The 16,093-nt window shown below is 54.6% G+C and overlaps 1 protein-coding gene across 5 annotated transcripts in view; it reads left to right on the top strand.

Annotated features, from left to right (window-relative positions):
* The window catches only part of nadk2 (NAD kinase 2, mitochondrial), a 122,497-nt gene that overhangs the window by 27,758 nt on the left and 78,646 nt on the right, over positions 1–16,093 (top strand). For all 5 annotated transcript variants that reach the window (XM_068029079.1, XM_068029080.1, XM_068029077.1 and 2 more), the window contains exons 5-7: positions 5,985–6,068; positions 9,590–9,720; positions 15,460–15,547. In XM_068029079.1, coding sequence (XP_067885180.1) covers positions 5,985–6,068; positions 9,590–9,720; positions 15,460–15,547 — 303 coding nt within the window. The remainder of the gene's footprint in view (positions 1–5,984; positions 6,069–9,589; positions 9,721–15,459; positions 15,548–16,093) is intronic.

Raw genomic sequence — 16,093 nt, 5'->3', positions numbered from 1 at the left:
CTGCCACTGTAATGTTTCTCTTTGTTTACTAAAACCATTCATGATTTTAAATATCCCTATTAAATCTCCTCTTATTCTTCTCTGCTCTACAACAACCCCAACTTCCCCAGTCTCTCCATGTAACTGAAGTCCCTCATCCCTACTACCATTCTAGTAAATCTCTTTGTGAGGTTATCACTTTGGTTGTAAAAGCAGAAAGGCAGAATATCTGAATGGTGAAAGTTTGGGAAAGGGGGAGGTGCAACGAGACCTTGGTATCCTTGTACACCAGTCGCTGAAAGCAAGCATTCAGGTGCAGCAAGCAGTTAGGAAGGCAAATGGTATGTTGGCCTTCATTGCAAGAGGAATTCAGTACAGGAGCAGGGATGTCTTACTACAATTATACAGGGCCTTGGTGAGACCTGGAGTATTGTGTGCAGTTTTGGTCTCCTTATCTGAGGAAGGATGTTCTTGGCTTGGAGGGAGTGCAAAGAGGATTTACTAGGTATGGCAGGATTGACGTATGAGCAGAGATTGGGTCGACTAGGCCTATATTCACTAGAGTTTAGAAGAATGAGAGGGGATCTTATAGAAACCTATAAAATTCTAACAGGACTAGACAGGCTCGATGCAGGGAGGATGTTCCTGATGGTTGGGGAGTCCAGAACCAGGGGTCACAGTCTCAGGATACGGGGTATACCATTTAAAACCGAGATGAGGAGAAATTTCTTCACTCAGAGGGGGGTAAACCTGTGGAATTCTCTACCACAGAAGGCAGTGGAGGCCAAGTCATTAAATAGAACAAAGAAGAACAAAGAAAATTACAGCACAGGAACAGGCCCTTCGGCCCTCCAAGCCTGCGCCGATCCAGATCCTCTATCTAAACATGTCGCCTATTTTCTAAGGGTCTGTATCTCTTTGCTTCCTGCCCATTCATGTATCTGTCTAGATACATCTTAAAAGACGCTATCGTGCCTGCGTCTACCACCTCCGCTGGCAACGCGTTCCAGGCACCCACCACCCTCTGTGTAAAGAATATATTCAAGAAGGAGGTAGATACATTAGAGTCAGAGTTATACAGCACAGAAACAGGCCCTTCGGCCCATTGTATCTATGACGGCCATCAAGCACCTAACTATTCTAATCCCATTTTCCAGCACTTGGCTCGTAGCCTTGTATGCTATGACATTTCAAGTGCTCATTTAAATACTTCTTAAATGCATCTACCACCCCTTCAGGCAGTGTGTTCCAGATTCCAACCACCCTCTGGGTAAAAAATTTTTTCCTCAAACCTCCTGCCCCTTACCTTAAATCGATACCCCCTGGTTATTGACTCCTCCGCTAAGGGAAAAAGTTTCTTCCTATTTACCTTATCTATGACCCTCATAATTTTCTATACCTCAATCAGGTCCCGCCTCAGCCTTCACTGCTCTAAGGAAAATAACCCTAGCCTTTTCAGTCTCTCTTCATAGCTGAAATGCTCCTGCCCAGGCAACAGCCTGGTGAATCTCCTCTGCACCCTCTCCAGTGCAATCACATCCTTCCTATGGTGTGGTGCCCAGAACTGTACACAATACTCCAGCTGTGGCCTAACTAGCATTTTATACAGCTCCATCATAATCTCCCTGCTCTTATATTCTGTGCCTCGGCTAATAAAAGCAAGTATCCCATATGCCTTCATGCCCCCCTCTGGGTTAGGGTTGTTTTCCTTAGAGCAGGGGAGACCTGATTGAGGTATTTAAAATTATGAGGGGCATTGATAGGTTAGATAGGAAGAAACTTTTTTCCCTTAGTGGAGGGGTCAATAACCAGGAGGCATAGATTTAAGGTAAGGGGCAGGAGGTTTAGAGGGGATTTGAGGAAAAGGAAAAGGTGATTGGAATCTGGAACACACTGCCTGAAGAGGTGGTAGAGGCAGGAACCCTCACAACATTTCAGAAGTATTTAGATGAGCACTTGAAACGCCATAGCATACAAGGCTACGGACCAAGTCTGGAAAGTGGGATTAGAATAGATAGGCTTGATGGCCAGCACAGACATGATGGGCCGAAGGGCCTGTTTCTGTGCTATGTGACTCTATTGTTCCCACTGGCCGGGGAATCTAGAACACGGGGGCACAGTCACAAGATAAGGGGTCAATCATTCAGGACTGAGATGAGGAGAAATTACTTCACTCAAAGGGTTGTGAATCTTTGGAATTCTCTACACCAGATGGTTGTGGATCTTCCATCATTGAATATATTTAGGGCTGGAATAGATAGATTTTTGGTCTCGCAGGGAGTCCAGGTCTATGGGGAGTGGGCAGCAAAGTGGATTTGAAGCCCAAGATCAGCCACGAGTGTATTGAATGGCAGAGCAGGCTCGGTGGGCCACATGGTCTACTCCTGCTCCTATTCCTTGTGTTCTTGTTGTGAACTGGAATGCGCTGCCTGAAAGGGCAGTGGAAGCAGATTCAATAGTAACTTTCAAATGGGAATTGGGAAATACTTGAAGGGGAAGAATTTGCAGGGCTGTGGGGAAAGAGTGGGGTTAATTAGATAGATCGATCTACCAAAGAGCTGGCACAAAAAAAGACTTGTTTTTATGTCGTGCCTTTCATGAGCATTGGATGTCTCAAAGTGATTTACAGCCAGTGAAGTAATTTTGCAGTCTAGTCATTGTTGTAATGTAGGAAACGTGACAGCCAATTAGCACACGGCAAACTCCCATAAACCGCAATGTGATGCTGACCAGGTAGTCTGTCTTTGTGATGTTGATTGAAGAATAACTACTGACCTGAGAGGACCAATGGGGCCTCCATTTACCTTCTCATTTGAAAGATGGCACCTTCCCTCAGTACTGCATTGGAGCAGGAGCCTTTATTTTTGTGCTCAAGTCCTGGAGTGGAATTCAAACCCATGACCTTGTGACTCTGAGGCGAGAGTGCTACCAGCTGAGTCACGGCTGACAGTGAAAACAGGCACAATGAGTTGACTGGGTCTCCTGTCTGTATCATTGTCGGATTCTATGAAACTTGAGTGTTGCTGAAAAAGAGACATGTGTCGAAGCTTTTCATCTTGCACTTATCAGGACAGACTTAAGAATGTCAAATGGAGCAACAGTTTATACTGGATGAGAAAAGAGTGCTGATTGGTTGACATGTCTACTCTGGTCTAGGCATTGCCGTGGAGAATGCACTAGGGGACAATCGTCCCTCATGCTTTTGTTTAATTCAACAAAAGCGCAACACCTGGACAAGCTCCTTTTGCCTGCAGCGGGCTGCGGATGAATATATGTAGCTTCTAGCAAGAGTAAGTGAGCCCCATTGTGAACCTGACTGATAATCTTACTTTGTTTTCAGTGTAATTCTTGCCACATTACCATTCTTGAGTATGCACAATACACAACAAGCAATGATCTGTCTACTGCAAGCCTCCTTTCGCTGGTCAGTGTATGTGTTGGGATTTCTACAGCTCCATGTGCTATAAGATTGGCTTATTATCAATCTTGTAAATAGAGCCCAAGCCATTTCTTCACCATGTAAGCTTGACACTGAAATAGGGTGCTAGCCTGCGGGATAATGGCTACCCCGATCAGATCATTGCTCACTGTGTATTATGCATACTCACGAACAGGCCTAAGGCCACCACTTTCATACCTGAAAAGTACCCAGTCTACCTCAAATTACCATAGAAGGGTAAGGTATCTGAAAAATTTGAGTAACAGATGAAGCTAGCTGTTTCACATTGCTACTATGCAGTAGCAACACAGTGGTATTTTCTACTAAAAGGATGCTGCTGTCAAGCCAAAAAGATGTTCTGCCTACCACACAAATGAGTAATGTGGTATATGAATTTGTGCTGGTGTGATGCCAGGTACGTAGGCCATACGTCCCAGTGACTGGCAGATCATATCAAACAGCATGTCTCTTCAGCTGTTTGCAATAGGCAAAGTACTGACCATACTCAACCAGCCCGTATTTGCAAAACTCAGAACACAATGTCATAGAGTTTTACAGCACAGAAACAGGCCCTTCGGCCCAATGCGCCTGCGCTGATCATCAAGCGAATGTCTAACGTTAGATGTGATTCAGTGATTGGACAGCACTTGCTGAACAATCCCAAGTGTGCTAAGAATTACACTAACAACCAATTTAAGATTATCAGTCAGGCTCGCAATGAGGCTCACTTACACTTGCTAGAAGCTACATATATTTATACACAGGGACCTGTCCTCTGCAGGCAAAAGGAGCATGTCCAGGCTTTGTGCCTTTTTTTGAATTAAACAAAAGCGTGTGGCACCATAGTTCGCTAGTGCATTCTCCGTGGCAATGCCTCGACCAATCAGAGTTGACTAGCCAACCAATCAGCATCCCTTTCTCATGCAGTATAAATTGTTGCTGCCTTTGAAATTTAGCATTCTGACATCTGTCCTGATAGATGAAAAGCTTCGACAGCATATCGTTTTTCTTTCAGCAGTAATCAGTTCTGTACTACCAAGTGACTATTTATTCAATGAAATCTTTGTATCAGAAACAGAAAATGCCCAAATGGAAGGAAACTAGGACAATGAATTAGTGTCAGAGGAACATGCCGGCCTGGTACTGAAAGAAGCAAACTGCTGGGGGGTTACACCCATAACATGAGGAGCCTTGGGGCTGTGGAGAGCAGTGTGGATTGGCAGGGCAGGTTCATCGGACATAAATTTATTTATTTTATTTATTTAGAGATACAGCACTGAAACAGGCCCTTCGGCCCACCGAGTCTGTGCCGACCATCAACCATCCATTTATACTAATCCTGCATTAACATGGCGAGTCGAAGAGACTTAGCAGTTGGCAGGAAAAAAGACAGAGGCGCAAGGGGAGAGCCAACTGTGTAACAGCCCCGACAAACAAATTTTTCTGCAGCACTTGTGGAAGAGCCTGTCACTCTAGAATTGGCCTTTATAGTCACTCCAGGCGCTGCTTCACAAACCACTGACCACCTCCAGGCGCTTACCCATTGTCTCTCGAGATAAGGAGGCCAAAGAGACATTAACCCCATAGTCTCTACCACATTCCCACAATTTTCCTACCACCTACCTATACTAGGGGCAATTTACAATGGCCAATTTACCTATCAACCTGCAAGTCTTTGGCTGTGGGAGGAAACCGGAGCACCCGGAGAAAACCCACGCAGACACAGGGAGAACTTGCAAACTCCGCACAGGCAGTACCCAGAACTGAACCCGGGTCGCTGGAGCTGTGAGGCTGCGGTGCTAACCAATGCGCCACTGTGCCGCCCTAAAGGCAGTGCCTTCGTTTGACTAAAGGAAACCTAACAGAATTCTAGGTTCTCCCTCATGCAGTATTAAACATAAAAGCTGAGAAGTAATAATAAACCTTTATTAAACCTTTATAAGATCTCAGTTAGAGACTGTGAGCAGATTTGGGACTCCACACTATAGGAAGGATATTGAGGCTTCAGAGAGGGTACAGCACAGATTCACTCGCACTGACTGGTATGAGGAAATACCGATATGAAGAAAGACATTGAAAAAAATTGTTCTTTTTAATGAGAATAAAGCAGTTTATGGAATGATATAATAGAAATGTTGAAACTGATGAGACAGGATATTTAGAGGCAGATTGTTTGTAGTGGTTGAAAGGTCCAGAACGGGAGATCATTGAGAGAAGATTAAATATGAGATTGAGAACAGAGGGCAGGAGAAACGTCTTCAGAGTGTTGTGAGACTGTGGAATTCACTACCAGGGTTAGTGGTTTAAGCAGAAACTGCCTGGATATTCCAAATTAGATTGGAGAGGTGGATGGAGGGAAAGGTGATGAAGGGTGTTGGGAACAGAGTGGGTGAATGTGATGAGAAGTATTTACTGGTGTGGAGGGTCAACACCAACATGGACTGGTCGGGCTGAATGGCCTGTTTGATATTTCTGTGTTGGGAGGGCTTCGTGTTCCCCAAGCTGCTGTGTGTTTGGGTGCCCTGCCCACACTTGTAAACCGTTTTGACTCTGCCTCTGTTTGCAGGTCTCAGGGACACTTGTGCCTTCCAGTGAGGTACACTCACTGTTTCTCAGAAGCTCTGCAGAAGCTACACCGGGGAGAATTCAGGTGAGAACAGCTACACATTCCCAACCTCATCCATCTGAGTTCACTTTCCAATTTCCCTCCCCTTGAACCCTGCAGGTGCTGGTTCCTTTATGGGGGGTGGGTTTTACCTGCACATCCCACCCTCCGATACCCTGCACAATAGGCTCCTCTCCCAGTTGAGCTCCGTGTTGGAGGCAGAGGCAATTTGTCCTTGATGGCTAACCTCTCTGTGGGACTGTCCCTATTGTCCACTGATCTCTGTGAGTCTGTTTAAGTTTATGGGCTTCTGAGGGCATTTTGTAAGATTAGACAATGCAAGAGTTAAATGAAGTGAGCTTTTCAGTGGAACTGCTCTTCTGAAAAATCTGCTGCTTTTGAGCTCTCGGGATGACTTACGATCAGAAGTGAAAACAAGAAATGCTGGAATCACTCAGCAGGTCTGGCAGCATCTGTGGAAAGAGAAGCAGAGTTAATGTTTTGGGTCAGTGACCCTTCATCTGCTTCTCTTTCCACAGATGCTGCCAGACCTGCTGAGTGATTCCAGCATTTCTTGTTTTTATTTCAGATTTCCAGCATCCGCAGTATTTTGCTTTTATACGATCAGAAGTGTCCTTGTTATTGCAAAAACTAATAGTCGTTGCTGGAGTTGTGGCTTGGATCAGTGTCATACTGGAGTATAAATACAGAGACCTGCACTAGTGGTCCAGAGCTCAGTTCCAACCACGGCAGCTGGGGAATTTAAGTTCAATTAACAGATCTGAAATAAAAAGCTAGTCTCAGTCATGGTGACCATGAAACTAACGGATTGTTGTAAAAACCCATCTGGTTCATTAATGTCCTTTAGGGAAAGAAATCTGCTGTCCTTCCTGGTCTGGCCTGTGTGCGACTCCAGTCCCACTGCCCTCTGTCTAGCAAGCCGCTCAGTTGTCGAGCAGACAGCTCACTACCACCTACAACAGCACCCACATCTCCGGAGTGAATAACAAAGGGAGAGACGAATAGTTTGATTATTGAAGCTGTCTACAGTGTTTTCTCCTCTTTCTACAAATGTGCCTTTTGTAATTGTTGAAATTTAATCAAATACTTTTGGTATTTTTCAGTATTAAGCTTTACTAGATTGCAAGATAATACATTTATATATATATATATAGTTTATAGTTTTATTTAGTTTTATTCGTTTTCTGTTAGAATTAGGGGAAAGAAATTTGAGCCTAGGTTATATTCAGTTAAAATCTTGTCTTCAAGGTGCAGAGAATGTATTAACTCCAGAAACTGAAAAAAGTGCCTCTAAGTCGGTCCCGGTGGCCTTGGCGGTCCCGGTGGCCTTGGCGGTCCCGGTGGCCTTGGCGGTCCCGGTGGCCTCGGCGGTCCCGGTGGCCTCGGCGGTCCCGGTGGCCTCGGCGGTCCCGGTGGCCTCGGCGGACTCGGTGGCCTCGGCGGACTCGGTGGCCTCGGCGGTCCCGGTGGCCTCGGCGGTCCCGGTGGCCTCGGCGGTCCCGGTGGCCTCGGCGGACTCGGTGGCCTCGGCGGACCCGGTGGCCTCGACGGACCCGGTGGCCTGACTGTCTCGGTGGCCTTGGCGGACCCGGTGGCCTTGGCGGACCCGGTGGCCTGACTGTCTCGGTGGCCTTGGCGGACCCGGTGGCCTTGGCGGACCCGGTGGCCTGACTGTCTCGGTGGCCTTGGCGGACCCGGTGGCCTTGACGGACCCGGTGGCCTGACTGTCTCGGTGGCCTGACTGTCTCGGTGGCCTTGACGGACCCGGTGGCCTTGGCGGACCCGGTGGCCTGACTGTCTCGGTGGCCTTGGCGGACCCGGTGGCCTTGGCGGACCCGGTGGCCTTGGCGGTCCCGGTGGCCTTGGCGGTCCCGGTGGCCTTGGCGGACCCGGTGGCCTTGGCGGACCCGGTGGCCTGACTGTCTCGGTGGCCTTGGCGGACCCGGTGGCCTTGACGGACCCGGTGGCCTTGACGGACCCGGTGGCCTTGACGGACCCGGTGGCCTGACTATCTCGGTGGCCTTGGCGGACCCGGTGGCCTTGGCGGACCCGGTGGCCTTGACGGACCCGGTGGCCTTGGCGGTCCCGGTGGCCTTGGCGGACCCGGTGGCCTTGGCGGACCCGGTGGCCTGACTGTCTCGGTGGCCTTGGCGGACCCGGTGGCCTTGACGGACCCGGTGGCCTTGACGGACCCGGTGGCCTTGACGGACCCGGTGGCCTGACTGTCTCGGTGGCCTTGGCGGACCCGGTGGCCTTGACGGACCCGGTGGCCTGACTGTCTCGGTGGCCTTGGCGGACCCGGTGGCCTTGGCGGACCCGGTGGCCTGACTGTCTCGGTGGCCTTGGCGGACCCGGTGGCCTTGGCGGAGCCGGTGGCCTGACTGTCTCGGTGGCCTTGGCGGACCCGGTGGCCTTGGCGGACCCGGTGGCCTGACTGTCTCGGTGGCCTTGACGGACTCGGTGGCCTTATGCTGAATTTACACCCCTGTCCTTCCACCCTCCCCCTCCCCCCCCCTGCCCCCTACCATCATTCCCATCATCCCATGCTGAAAATAAAGCATTAGTTTTCTCACACTGTGACGACACCCAGCTCTGCCTCCTCATCACCTCTGAATTATCAGACTGTTTGTCTGACATCCAGTACTGGATGAGCAGAAACGTCCCCCAATTAAATGTTAGGAAGACTGATGTCATTGTCTACAGTCCTCGCTTCAAACTCTGTTCTTTAGCTACTAACTCCATCCCTGTTCCTGACATCTGACTGAGGCTGAACCAGACTCTTTGCAAACTTGGTGTCCGACTTGACCCCGAGATGAGCCGCTGGGTGATTGTTTCCGCTGGCCAGGGTACTTAAAACATGGAGGCACAGTCTCAGGATAAGAGGCCAATCATTCAGGACTGAGATGAGGAGAAATTACTCCACTCAAAGGGTTGTAAATCTTTGGAATTCTCTACACCAGAGGGTTGTGGATGCTCCATCATTGAATACATTTAAGGTTGGAATAGACAGAGTTTTGGTGCCTCAGGGAATAAAGGGATATGGGGAGCGGGCAGGAAAGTGGAATTGAAGCAGATCAGCCGTGATCATATCGAATGGCAGAACAGACTCGAGGGGCCGATTGGTGTATTCCTGCTCATATTACTTATGTTCTTATCTCCTCCGGTCCCATAACCCTCCGGAATATCTGCACTCTAATTCCAGCCTCTTGAGCATCCCTGATTTTAATCATTTTATCATTGGCGGCCGTGACTTCAGCTGCCTGGGCTCTGAGCTGTGGAATTCCCTCCCTAAACCTCTCCACCTGTCTCTCTGCCTCTCTCCTCCTTTAAGACACTCCTTAAAACCTGCATCTTTGACCAAGATTTTGACCACTTGCCCCAACATCTCATTATGTGGCTTAGTGTTGTATTTTGCTATAACACTCCTGTGAAGCACTTTGGGGCATTTTATTGTGTTAAAGGTTCTGTATAAATGTTTCTCATTGCTGAATCTATCCCCTGTTCTGATATCAATTCTCATCACGAGCCATTCATTCTTTCAATAGATGGCAGTGGCGGCAGCGGATCAGGATCTGGCTGGAAGGAGCAGGAATAAAGACAACTCCTGTTGATCTCCATGAACAGCAGCTGAGCCTGGAGCAGCACATCACAGCCCACCGCAGTGTGGCACAGCCCGGTTAGAGGGGGCACAGCCCGGTTAGAGGGGGCACAGCCCACCGCAGTGTGGCACAGCCCGGTTAGAGGGGGCACAGCCCACCGCAGTGTGGAACAGCCCGGTTAGAGGGGGCACAGCCCGGTTAGAGGGGGCACAGCCCACCGCAGTGTGGCACAGCCCGGTTAGAGGGGGCACAGCCCACCGCAGTGTGGAACAGCCCGGTTAGAGGGGGCACAGCCCGGTTAGAGGGGGCACAGCCCACTGCAGTGTGGCACAGCCCGGTTAGAGGGGGCACAGCCCGGTTAGAGGGGGCACAGCCCGGTTAGAGGGGGCACAGCCCACCGTAGTGTGGCACAGCCCGGTTAGAGGGGGCACAGCCCACCGCAGTGTGGAACAGCCCGGTTAGAGGGGGCACAGCCCGGTTAGAGGGGGCACAGCCCGGTTAGAGGGGGCACAGCCCACTGCAGTGTGGCACAGCCTGGTTAGAGCGGGCACAGTCCACCGCAGTGTGGCACAGCCCGGTTAGAGGGGGCACAGCCTGGTTAGAAGGGGCACAGCCCACCGCAGTGTGGCGCAGCCTGGTTAGAGGGGCACAGCCCGGTTAGAGGGGGCACAGCCCACCGCAGTGTGGCACAGCCAGGTTAGAGGGGGCACAGCCCACCGCAGTGTGGCACAGCCTGGTTAGAGGGGGCACAGCCTGGTTAGAGGGGGCACAGCGCACCGCAGTGTGGCACAGCCTGGTTAGAGGGGGCACAGCCTGGTTAGAGGGGGCACAGCCCACCGTAGTGTGGAACAGCCTGGTTAGAGGGGGCACAGCCCGGTTAGAGGGGCAACAGCCCACCGCAGTGTGGCACAGCCTGGTTAGAGGGGGCACAGCCCACCGCAGTGTGGCACAGCCTGGTTAGAGGGGGCAAAGCCCACCGCAGTGTGGCACAGCCCGGTTAGAGGGGGCACAGCCTGGTTAGAGGGGGCACAGCCCACCGCAGTGTGGCACAGCCTGGTTAGAGAGGCCACAGCCCACCGCAGTGGCACAGCCCGGTTAGAAGGGGCACAGCCCACCGCAGTGGCACAGCCCGGTTAGAGGGGGCACAGCCCACCACAGTGTGGCACAGCCCGGTTAGAGGGGGCACAGCCTACCGCAGTGTGGCACAGCCTGGTTAGAGGGGCCAAGCCTACCGCAGTGTGGCACAGCCCGGTTAGAGGGGGCACAGCCCGGTTAGAGGGGGCACAGCCCGGTTAGAGGGGGCACAGCCTGGTTAGAGGGGGCACAGCCTGGTTAGAGGGGGCACAGCCCACCGCAGTGTGGCACAGCCTGGTTAGAGGGGCCGCAGCCCACCGCAGTGGGGCACAGCCCGGTTAGAGGGGGCGCAGCCCACCGCAGTGGGCACAGCCCGGTTAGAAGGGGCACAGCCCACCGCGGTGGCACAGCCCGGTTAGAGGGGGCACAGCCCACCGCAGTGTGGCACAGCCCGGTTAGAGGGGGCACAGCCTACCGCAGTGTGGCACAGCCTGGTTAGAGGGGCCACAGCCTACCGCAGTGTGGCACAGCCCGGTTAGAGGGGGCACAGCCTACCGCAGTGTGGCACAGCCCGGTTAGAGGGGGCACAGCCCGGTTAGAGGGGGCACAGCCCACCGCAATGTGGAACAGCCCGGTTAGAGGGGGCACAGCCCGGTTAGAGGGGGCACAGCCCGGTTAGAGGGGGCACAGCCCGGTTAGAGGGGGCACAGCCCACCGCAGTGTGGCACAGCCTGGTTAGAGGGGGCACAGCCTGGTTAGAGGGGGCACAGCCTGGTTAGAGGGGGCACAGCCCACCGCAGTGTGGCACAGCCCGGTTAGAGGGGCACAGCCCGGTTAGAGGGGGCACAGGCCGGTTAGAGGGGGCACAGCCCACCGCAGTGTGGCACAGCCCGGTTAGAGGGGGCACAGCCCACCGCAGTGTGACGCAGCCTGGTTAGAGGGGGCACAGCCCGGTTAGAGGGGGCACAGCCCACCGCAGTGTGGCACAGCCCAGTTAAAGGGGGCACAGCCCACCGCAGTGTGGCACAGCCTGGTTAGAGGGGGCACAGCCTGGTTAGAGGGGGCGCAGGCTGGTTAGAGGGGGCACAGCCCACCGTAGTGTGGCACAGCCCAGTTAAAGGGGGCACAGCCCACCGCAGTGTGGCACAGCCCGGTTAGAGGGGCACAGCCCACTGCAGTGTGGCACAGCCCAGTAAGTGGGGGCACAGCCCGGTTAGAGGGGGCACAGCCTGGTTAGAGGGGGCACAGCCCACCGCAGTGTGGCACAGCCCGGTTAGAGGGGGCACAGCCTGGTTAGAGGGGGCACAGCCCACCGCAGTGTGGCACAGCCTGGTTAGAGGGGGCACAGCCCACCGCAGTGTGGCGCAGCCTGGTTAGAGGGGGCACAGCCCAATGCAGTGTGGCGCAGCCCGGTTAGAGGGGGCACAGCCCACCGCAGTGTGGCACAGCCCGGTTAGAGGGGGCACAGCCCACCGCAGTGTGGCGCAGCCTGGTTAGAGGGGGCACAGCCCGGTTAGAGGGGGCACAGCCTGGTTAGAGGGGGCACAGCCCACCGCAGTGTGGCACAGCCCGGTTAGAGGGGGCACAGCCTGGTTAGAGGGGGCACAGCCCACCGCAGTGTGGCGCAGCCTGGATAGAGGGGCCACAGCCCACCGCAGTGGGGCCCAGCCCGGTTAGAGGGGGCACAGCCCACCGCAGTGTGGCACAGCCCGGTTAGAGGGGGCACAGCCTGGTTAGAGGGGGCACAGCCCACCGCAGTGTGGCACAGCCTGGTTAGAGGGGGCACAGCCCACCGCAGTGTGGCGCAGCCTGGTTAGAGGGGGCACAGCCCAATGCAGTGTGGCGCAGCCCGGTTAGAGGGGGCACAGCCCACCGCAGTGTGGCACAGCCCGGTTAGAGGGGGCACAGCCCACCGCAGTGTGGCGCAGCCTGGTTAGAGGGGGCACAGCCCGGTTAGAGGGGGCACAGCCTGGTTAGAGGGGGCACAGCCCACCGCAGTGTGGCACAGCCCGGTTAGAGGGGGCACAGCCTGGTTAGAGGGGGCACAGCCCACCGCAGTGTGGCGCAGCCTGGATAGAGGGGCCACAGCCCACCGCAGTGGGGCCCAGCCCGGTTAGAGGGGGCGCAGCCCACCGCAGTGGCACAGCCCGGTTAGAAGGGGCACAGCCCACCGCAGTGGCACAGCCCGGTTAGAGGGGGCACAGCCCACCACAGTGTGGCACAGCCCGGTTAGAGGGGGCATAGCCTACCGCAGTGTGGCACAGCCTGGTTAGAGGGGCCAAGCCTACCGCAGTGTGGCACAGCCTGGTTAGAGGGGGCACAGCCTGGTTAGAGGGGGCACAGCCTGGTTAGAGGGGGCACAGCCCACCGCAGTGTGGCACAGCCCGGTTAGAGGGGGCACAGCCTGGTTAGAGGGGGCACAGCCCACCGCAGTGTGGCGCAGCCTGGATAGAGGGGCCACAGCCCACCGCAGTGGGGCCCAGCCCGGTTAGAGGGGGCGCAGCCCACCGCAGTGGCACAGCCCGGTTAGAAGGGGCACAGCCCACCGCAGTGGCACAGCCCGGTTAGAGGGGGCACAGCCCACCACAGTGTGGCACAGCCCGGTTAGAGGGGGCACAGCCTACCGCAGTGTGGCACAGCCTGGTTAGAGGGGCCAAGCCTACCGCAGTGTGGCACAGCCTGGTTAGAGGGGGCACAGCCTGGTTAGAGGGGGCACAGCCTGGTTAGAGGGGGCACAGCCCACCGCAGTGTGGCACAGCCCGGTTAGAGGGGGCACAGCCTACCGCAGTGTGGCACAGCCCGGTTAGAGGGGCCACAGCCTACCGCAGTGTGGCACAGCCCGGTTAGAGGGGGCACAGCCTACCGCAGTGTGGCACAGCCCGGTTAGAGGGGGCACAGCCCGGTTAGAGGGGGCACAGCCCGGTTAGAGGGGGCACAGCCCACCGCAGTGGGGCACAGCCCGGTTAGAGGGGGCGCAGCCCACCACAGTGGGGCACAGCCCGGTTAGAGGGAGCGCAGCCCACCGCAGTGTGGCACAGCCTGGTTAGAGGGGGCACAGCCTGGTTAGAGGGGGCACAGCCTGGTTAGAGGGGGCGCAGCCCACCGCAGTGTGGCACAGCCTGGTTAGAGGGGGCACAGCCTGGTTAGAGGGGGCACAGCCTGGTTAGAGGGGGCACAGCCTACCGCAGTGTGGCACAGCCCGGTTAGTGGGGGCGCAGCCCACCACAGTGGGGCACAGCCCGGTTAGAGGGAGCGCAGCCCACCGCAGTGGGGCACAGCCCAATTAGAGGGAGCGCAGCCCACCGCAGTGTGGCACAACCTGGTTAGAGGGGGCACAGCCCGGTTAGAGGGAGCGCAGCCCACCGCAGTGGGGCACAGCCCGGTTAGAGGGGGCGCAGCCCACCGCAGTGGCACAGCCCGGTTAGAGGGGGCACAGCCCACCGCAGTGTGGCACAGCCCGGTTAGAGGGGGCACAGCCCACTGCGGTGGGGCACAGCCCGGTTAGAGGGGGCACAGCCCACCGCAGTGGGGCACAGCCCGGTTAGAGGGGGCGCAGCCCACCGCAGTGTGGCACAGCCTGGTTAGAGGGGGTGCTGTCCACCGCAGTGTGGCACAGCCCGGTTAGAGGGGGCGCAGCCCGGTTAGAGGGGGCGCAGCCCGGTTAGAGGAGGCACAGCCCACCGCAGTGTGGCACAGCCCGGTTAGAGGAGGCACAGCCCACCGCAGTGTGGCACAGCCCGGTTAGAGGGGGCACAGCCCGGTTAGTGGGCTGAGTGTGTGCTGTCCTGTTGAGCATGGTGGCATGAATTTCCTGGCCTTGCAGCTGTTAGATGTGGGTGTCAGTGTTAACCAGGTGGGATACCCAGCTGCCTGGGTTTCTGGCTGAAGGTGGAAGATGGGATTGGTCAGATGGTCAGGTGCTGCCCAACATCACGGAATCAAAAACATTGGGAGTAGTTTTGCTTTGAGTGGGGGATTCTTTCACTGTTTGCCTCGGCCACCTTTTCCTACTGTGATACAGAACTCAGTTGGATGATAAACCTCAGCTTGGACCCTTTCTCCGATCCTCTCTCCCTCTTCCTCTGTTTGGCTGTCTGTAAGTTGACGCGCACTCTGTTTGGCTGTCTGTATACTGACGCGCACTCTGTTTGGCTGTCTGTATACTGACGCGCACTCTGTTTGGCTGTCTGTATACTGACGCGCACTCTGTTTGGCTGTCTGTATACTGACGCGCACTCTGTTTGGCTGTCTGTATACTGACGCGCACTCTGTTTGGCTGTCTGTATACTGACGCGCACTCTGTTTGGCTGTCTGTATACTGACGCGCACTCTGTTTGGCTGTCTGTATACTGACGCGCACTCTGTTTGGCTGTCTGTATACTGACGCGCACTCTGTTTGGCTGTCTGTATACTGACGCGCACTCTGTTTGGCTGTCTGTATACTGACGCGCACTCTGTTTGGCTGTCTGTATACTGACGCGCACTCTGTTTGGCTGTCTGTATACTGACGCGCGCTCTGTTTGGCTGTCTGTATACTGACGCGCGCTCTGTTTGGCTGTCTGTATACTGACGCGCACTCTGTTTGGCTGTCTGTATACTGACGCGCACTCTGTTTGGCTGTCTGTATACTGACGCGCACTCTGTTTGGCTGTCTGTATACTGACGCGTGCTCTTTGAATGTCTTCTGTCGTGCACGCTCTCAATGTGCCTTGTGTGCTGAGTGTCTATATTTCTCCTTACAGCCTCCTGTAGTCTGGCGAACTCTGAGCCACAGCTGCTGCCTGTACGAGCACTGAACGAGGTTTTTGTGGGCGAGTCATTGTCCTCTCGGTGAGTACTGAGTAATCCTTCCTGTGTAAGGAGCTGTTGGCTGTCTGCACAACAGCCCTGGGCAGCCGCTTCCCCCTACCCCCTCTACCCAGGGCCCAGTGGCACATCTGGCTGTGTGGTTGGACTGAGCTTACCTCGGTGGCTGAGTGGTGACGTGCCAAAGCTGCATTGGAGTTTTATCTTGTTCCTGGGAAATTGTGCTAGGGGAGGGGTCAGGATGTTGAATTGTCATCAGGTCCAGCTGGTTTTGGCATTCTAGAGATTGACAGTTCAAATCCTTCCAGGCAAAGTTATGAAATGCAGTTCAATAAATCTTGTACCAGGTTAAAAACTGCTGAGCTCCACTCCAGAGACTTGAGTGCAAAATCCACACTATCTGAAGGAGCACTGCCCTGTCCAAGGGGTGAGACAGTAAAACAAGGCTATCTCAGGTGGATCTAACAGATCTGATTGCACTATTTTAAGGTGAACAGGGGAGTTCTCCCCAGTGCCCTGGCCACTGTTAATCTCTTCAACAACATCACTAAAATGTTATCTGGTCATTGT

The sequence above is a fragment of the Heterodontus francisci genome, chromosome 4 (assembly GCF_036365525.1).
Source record: "Heterodontus francisci isolate sHetFra1 chromosome 4, sHetFra1.hap1, whole genome shotgun sequence".
NCBI lineage: Eukaryota > Metazoa > Chordata > Chondrichthyes > Heterodontiformes > Heterodontidae > Heterodontus > Heterodontus francisci.
The sequence above is the reverse complement of the archived record's forward strand: the minus strand, read 5'-3'. Positions and strand labels throughout refer to the sequence as shown.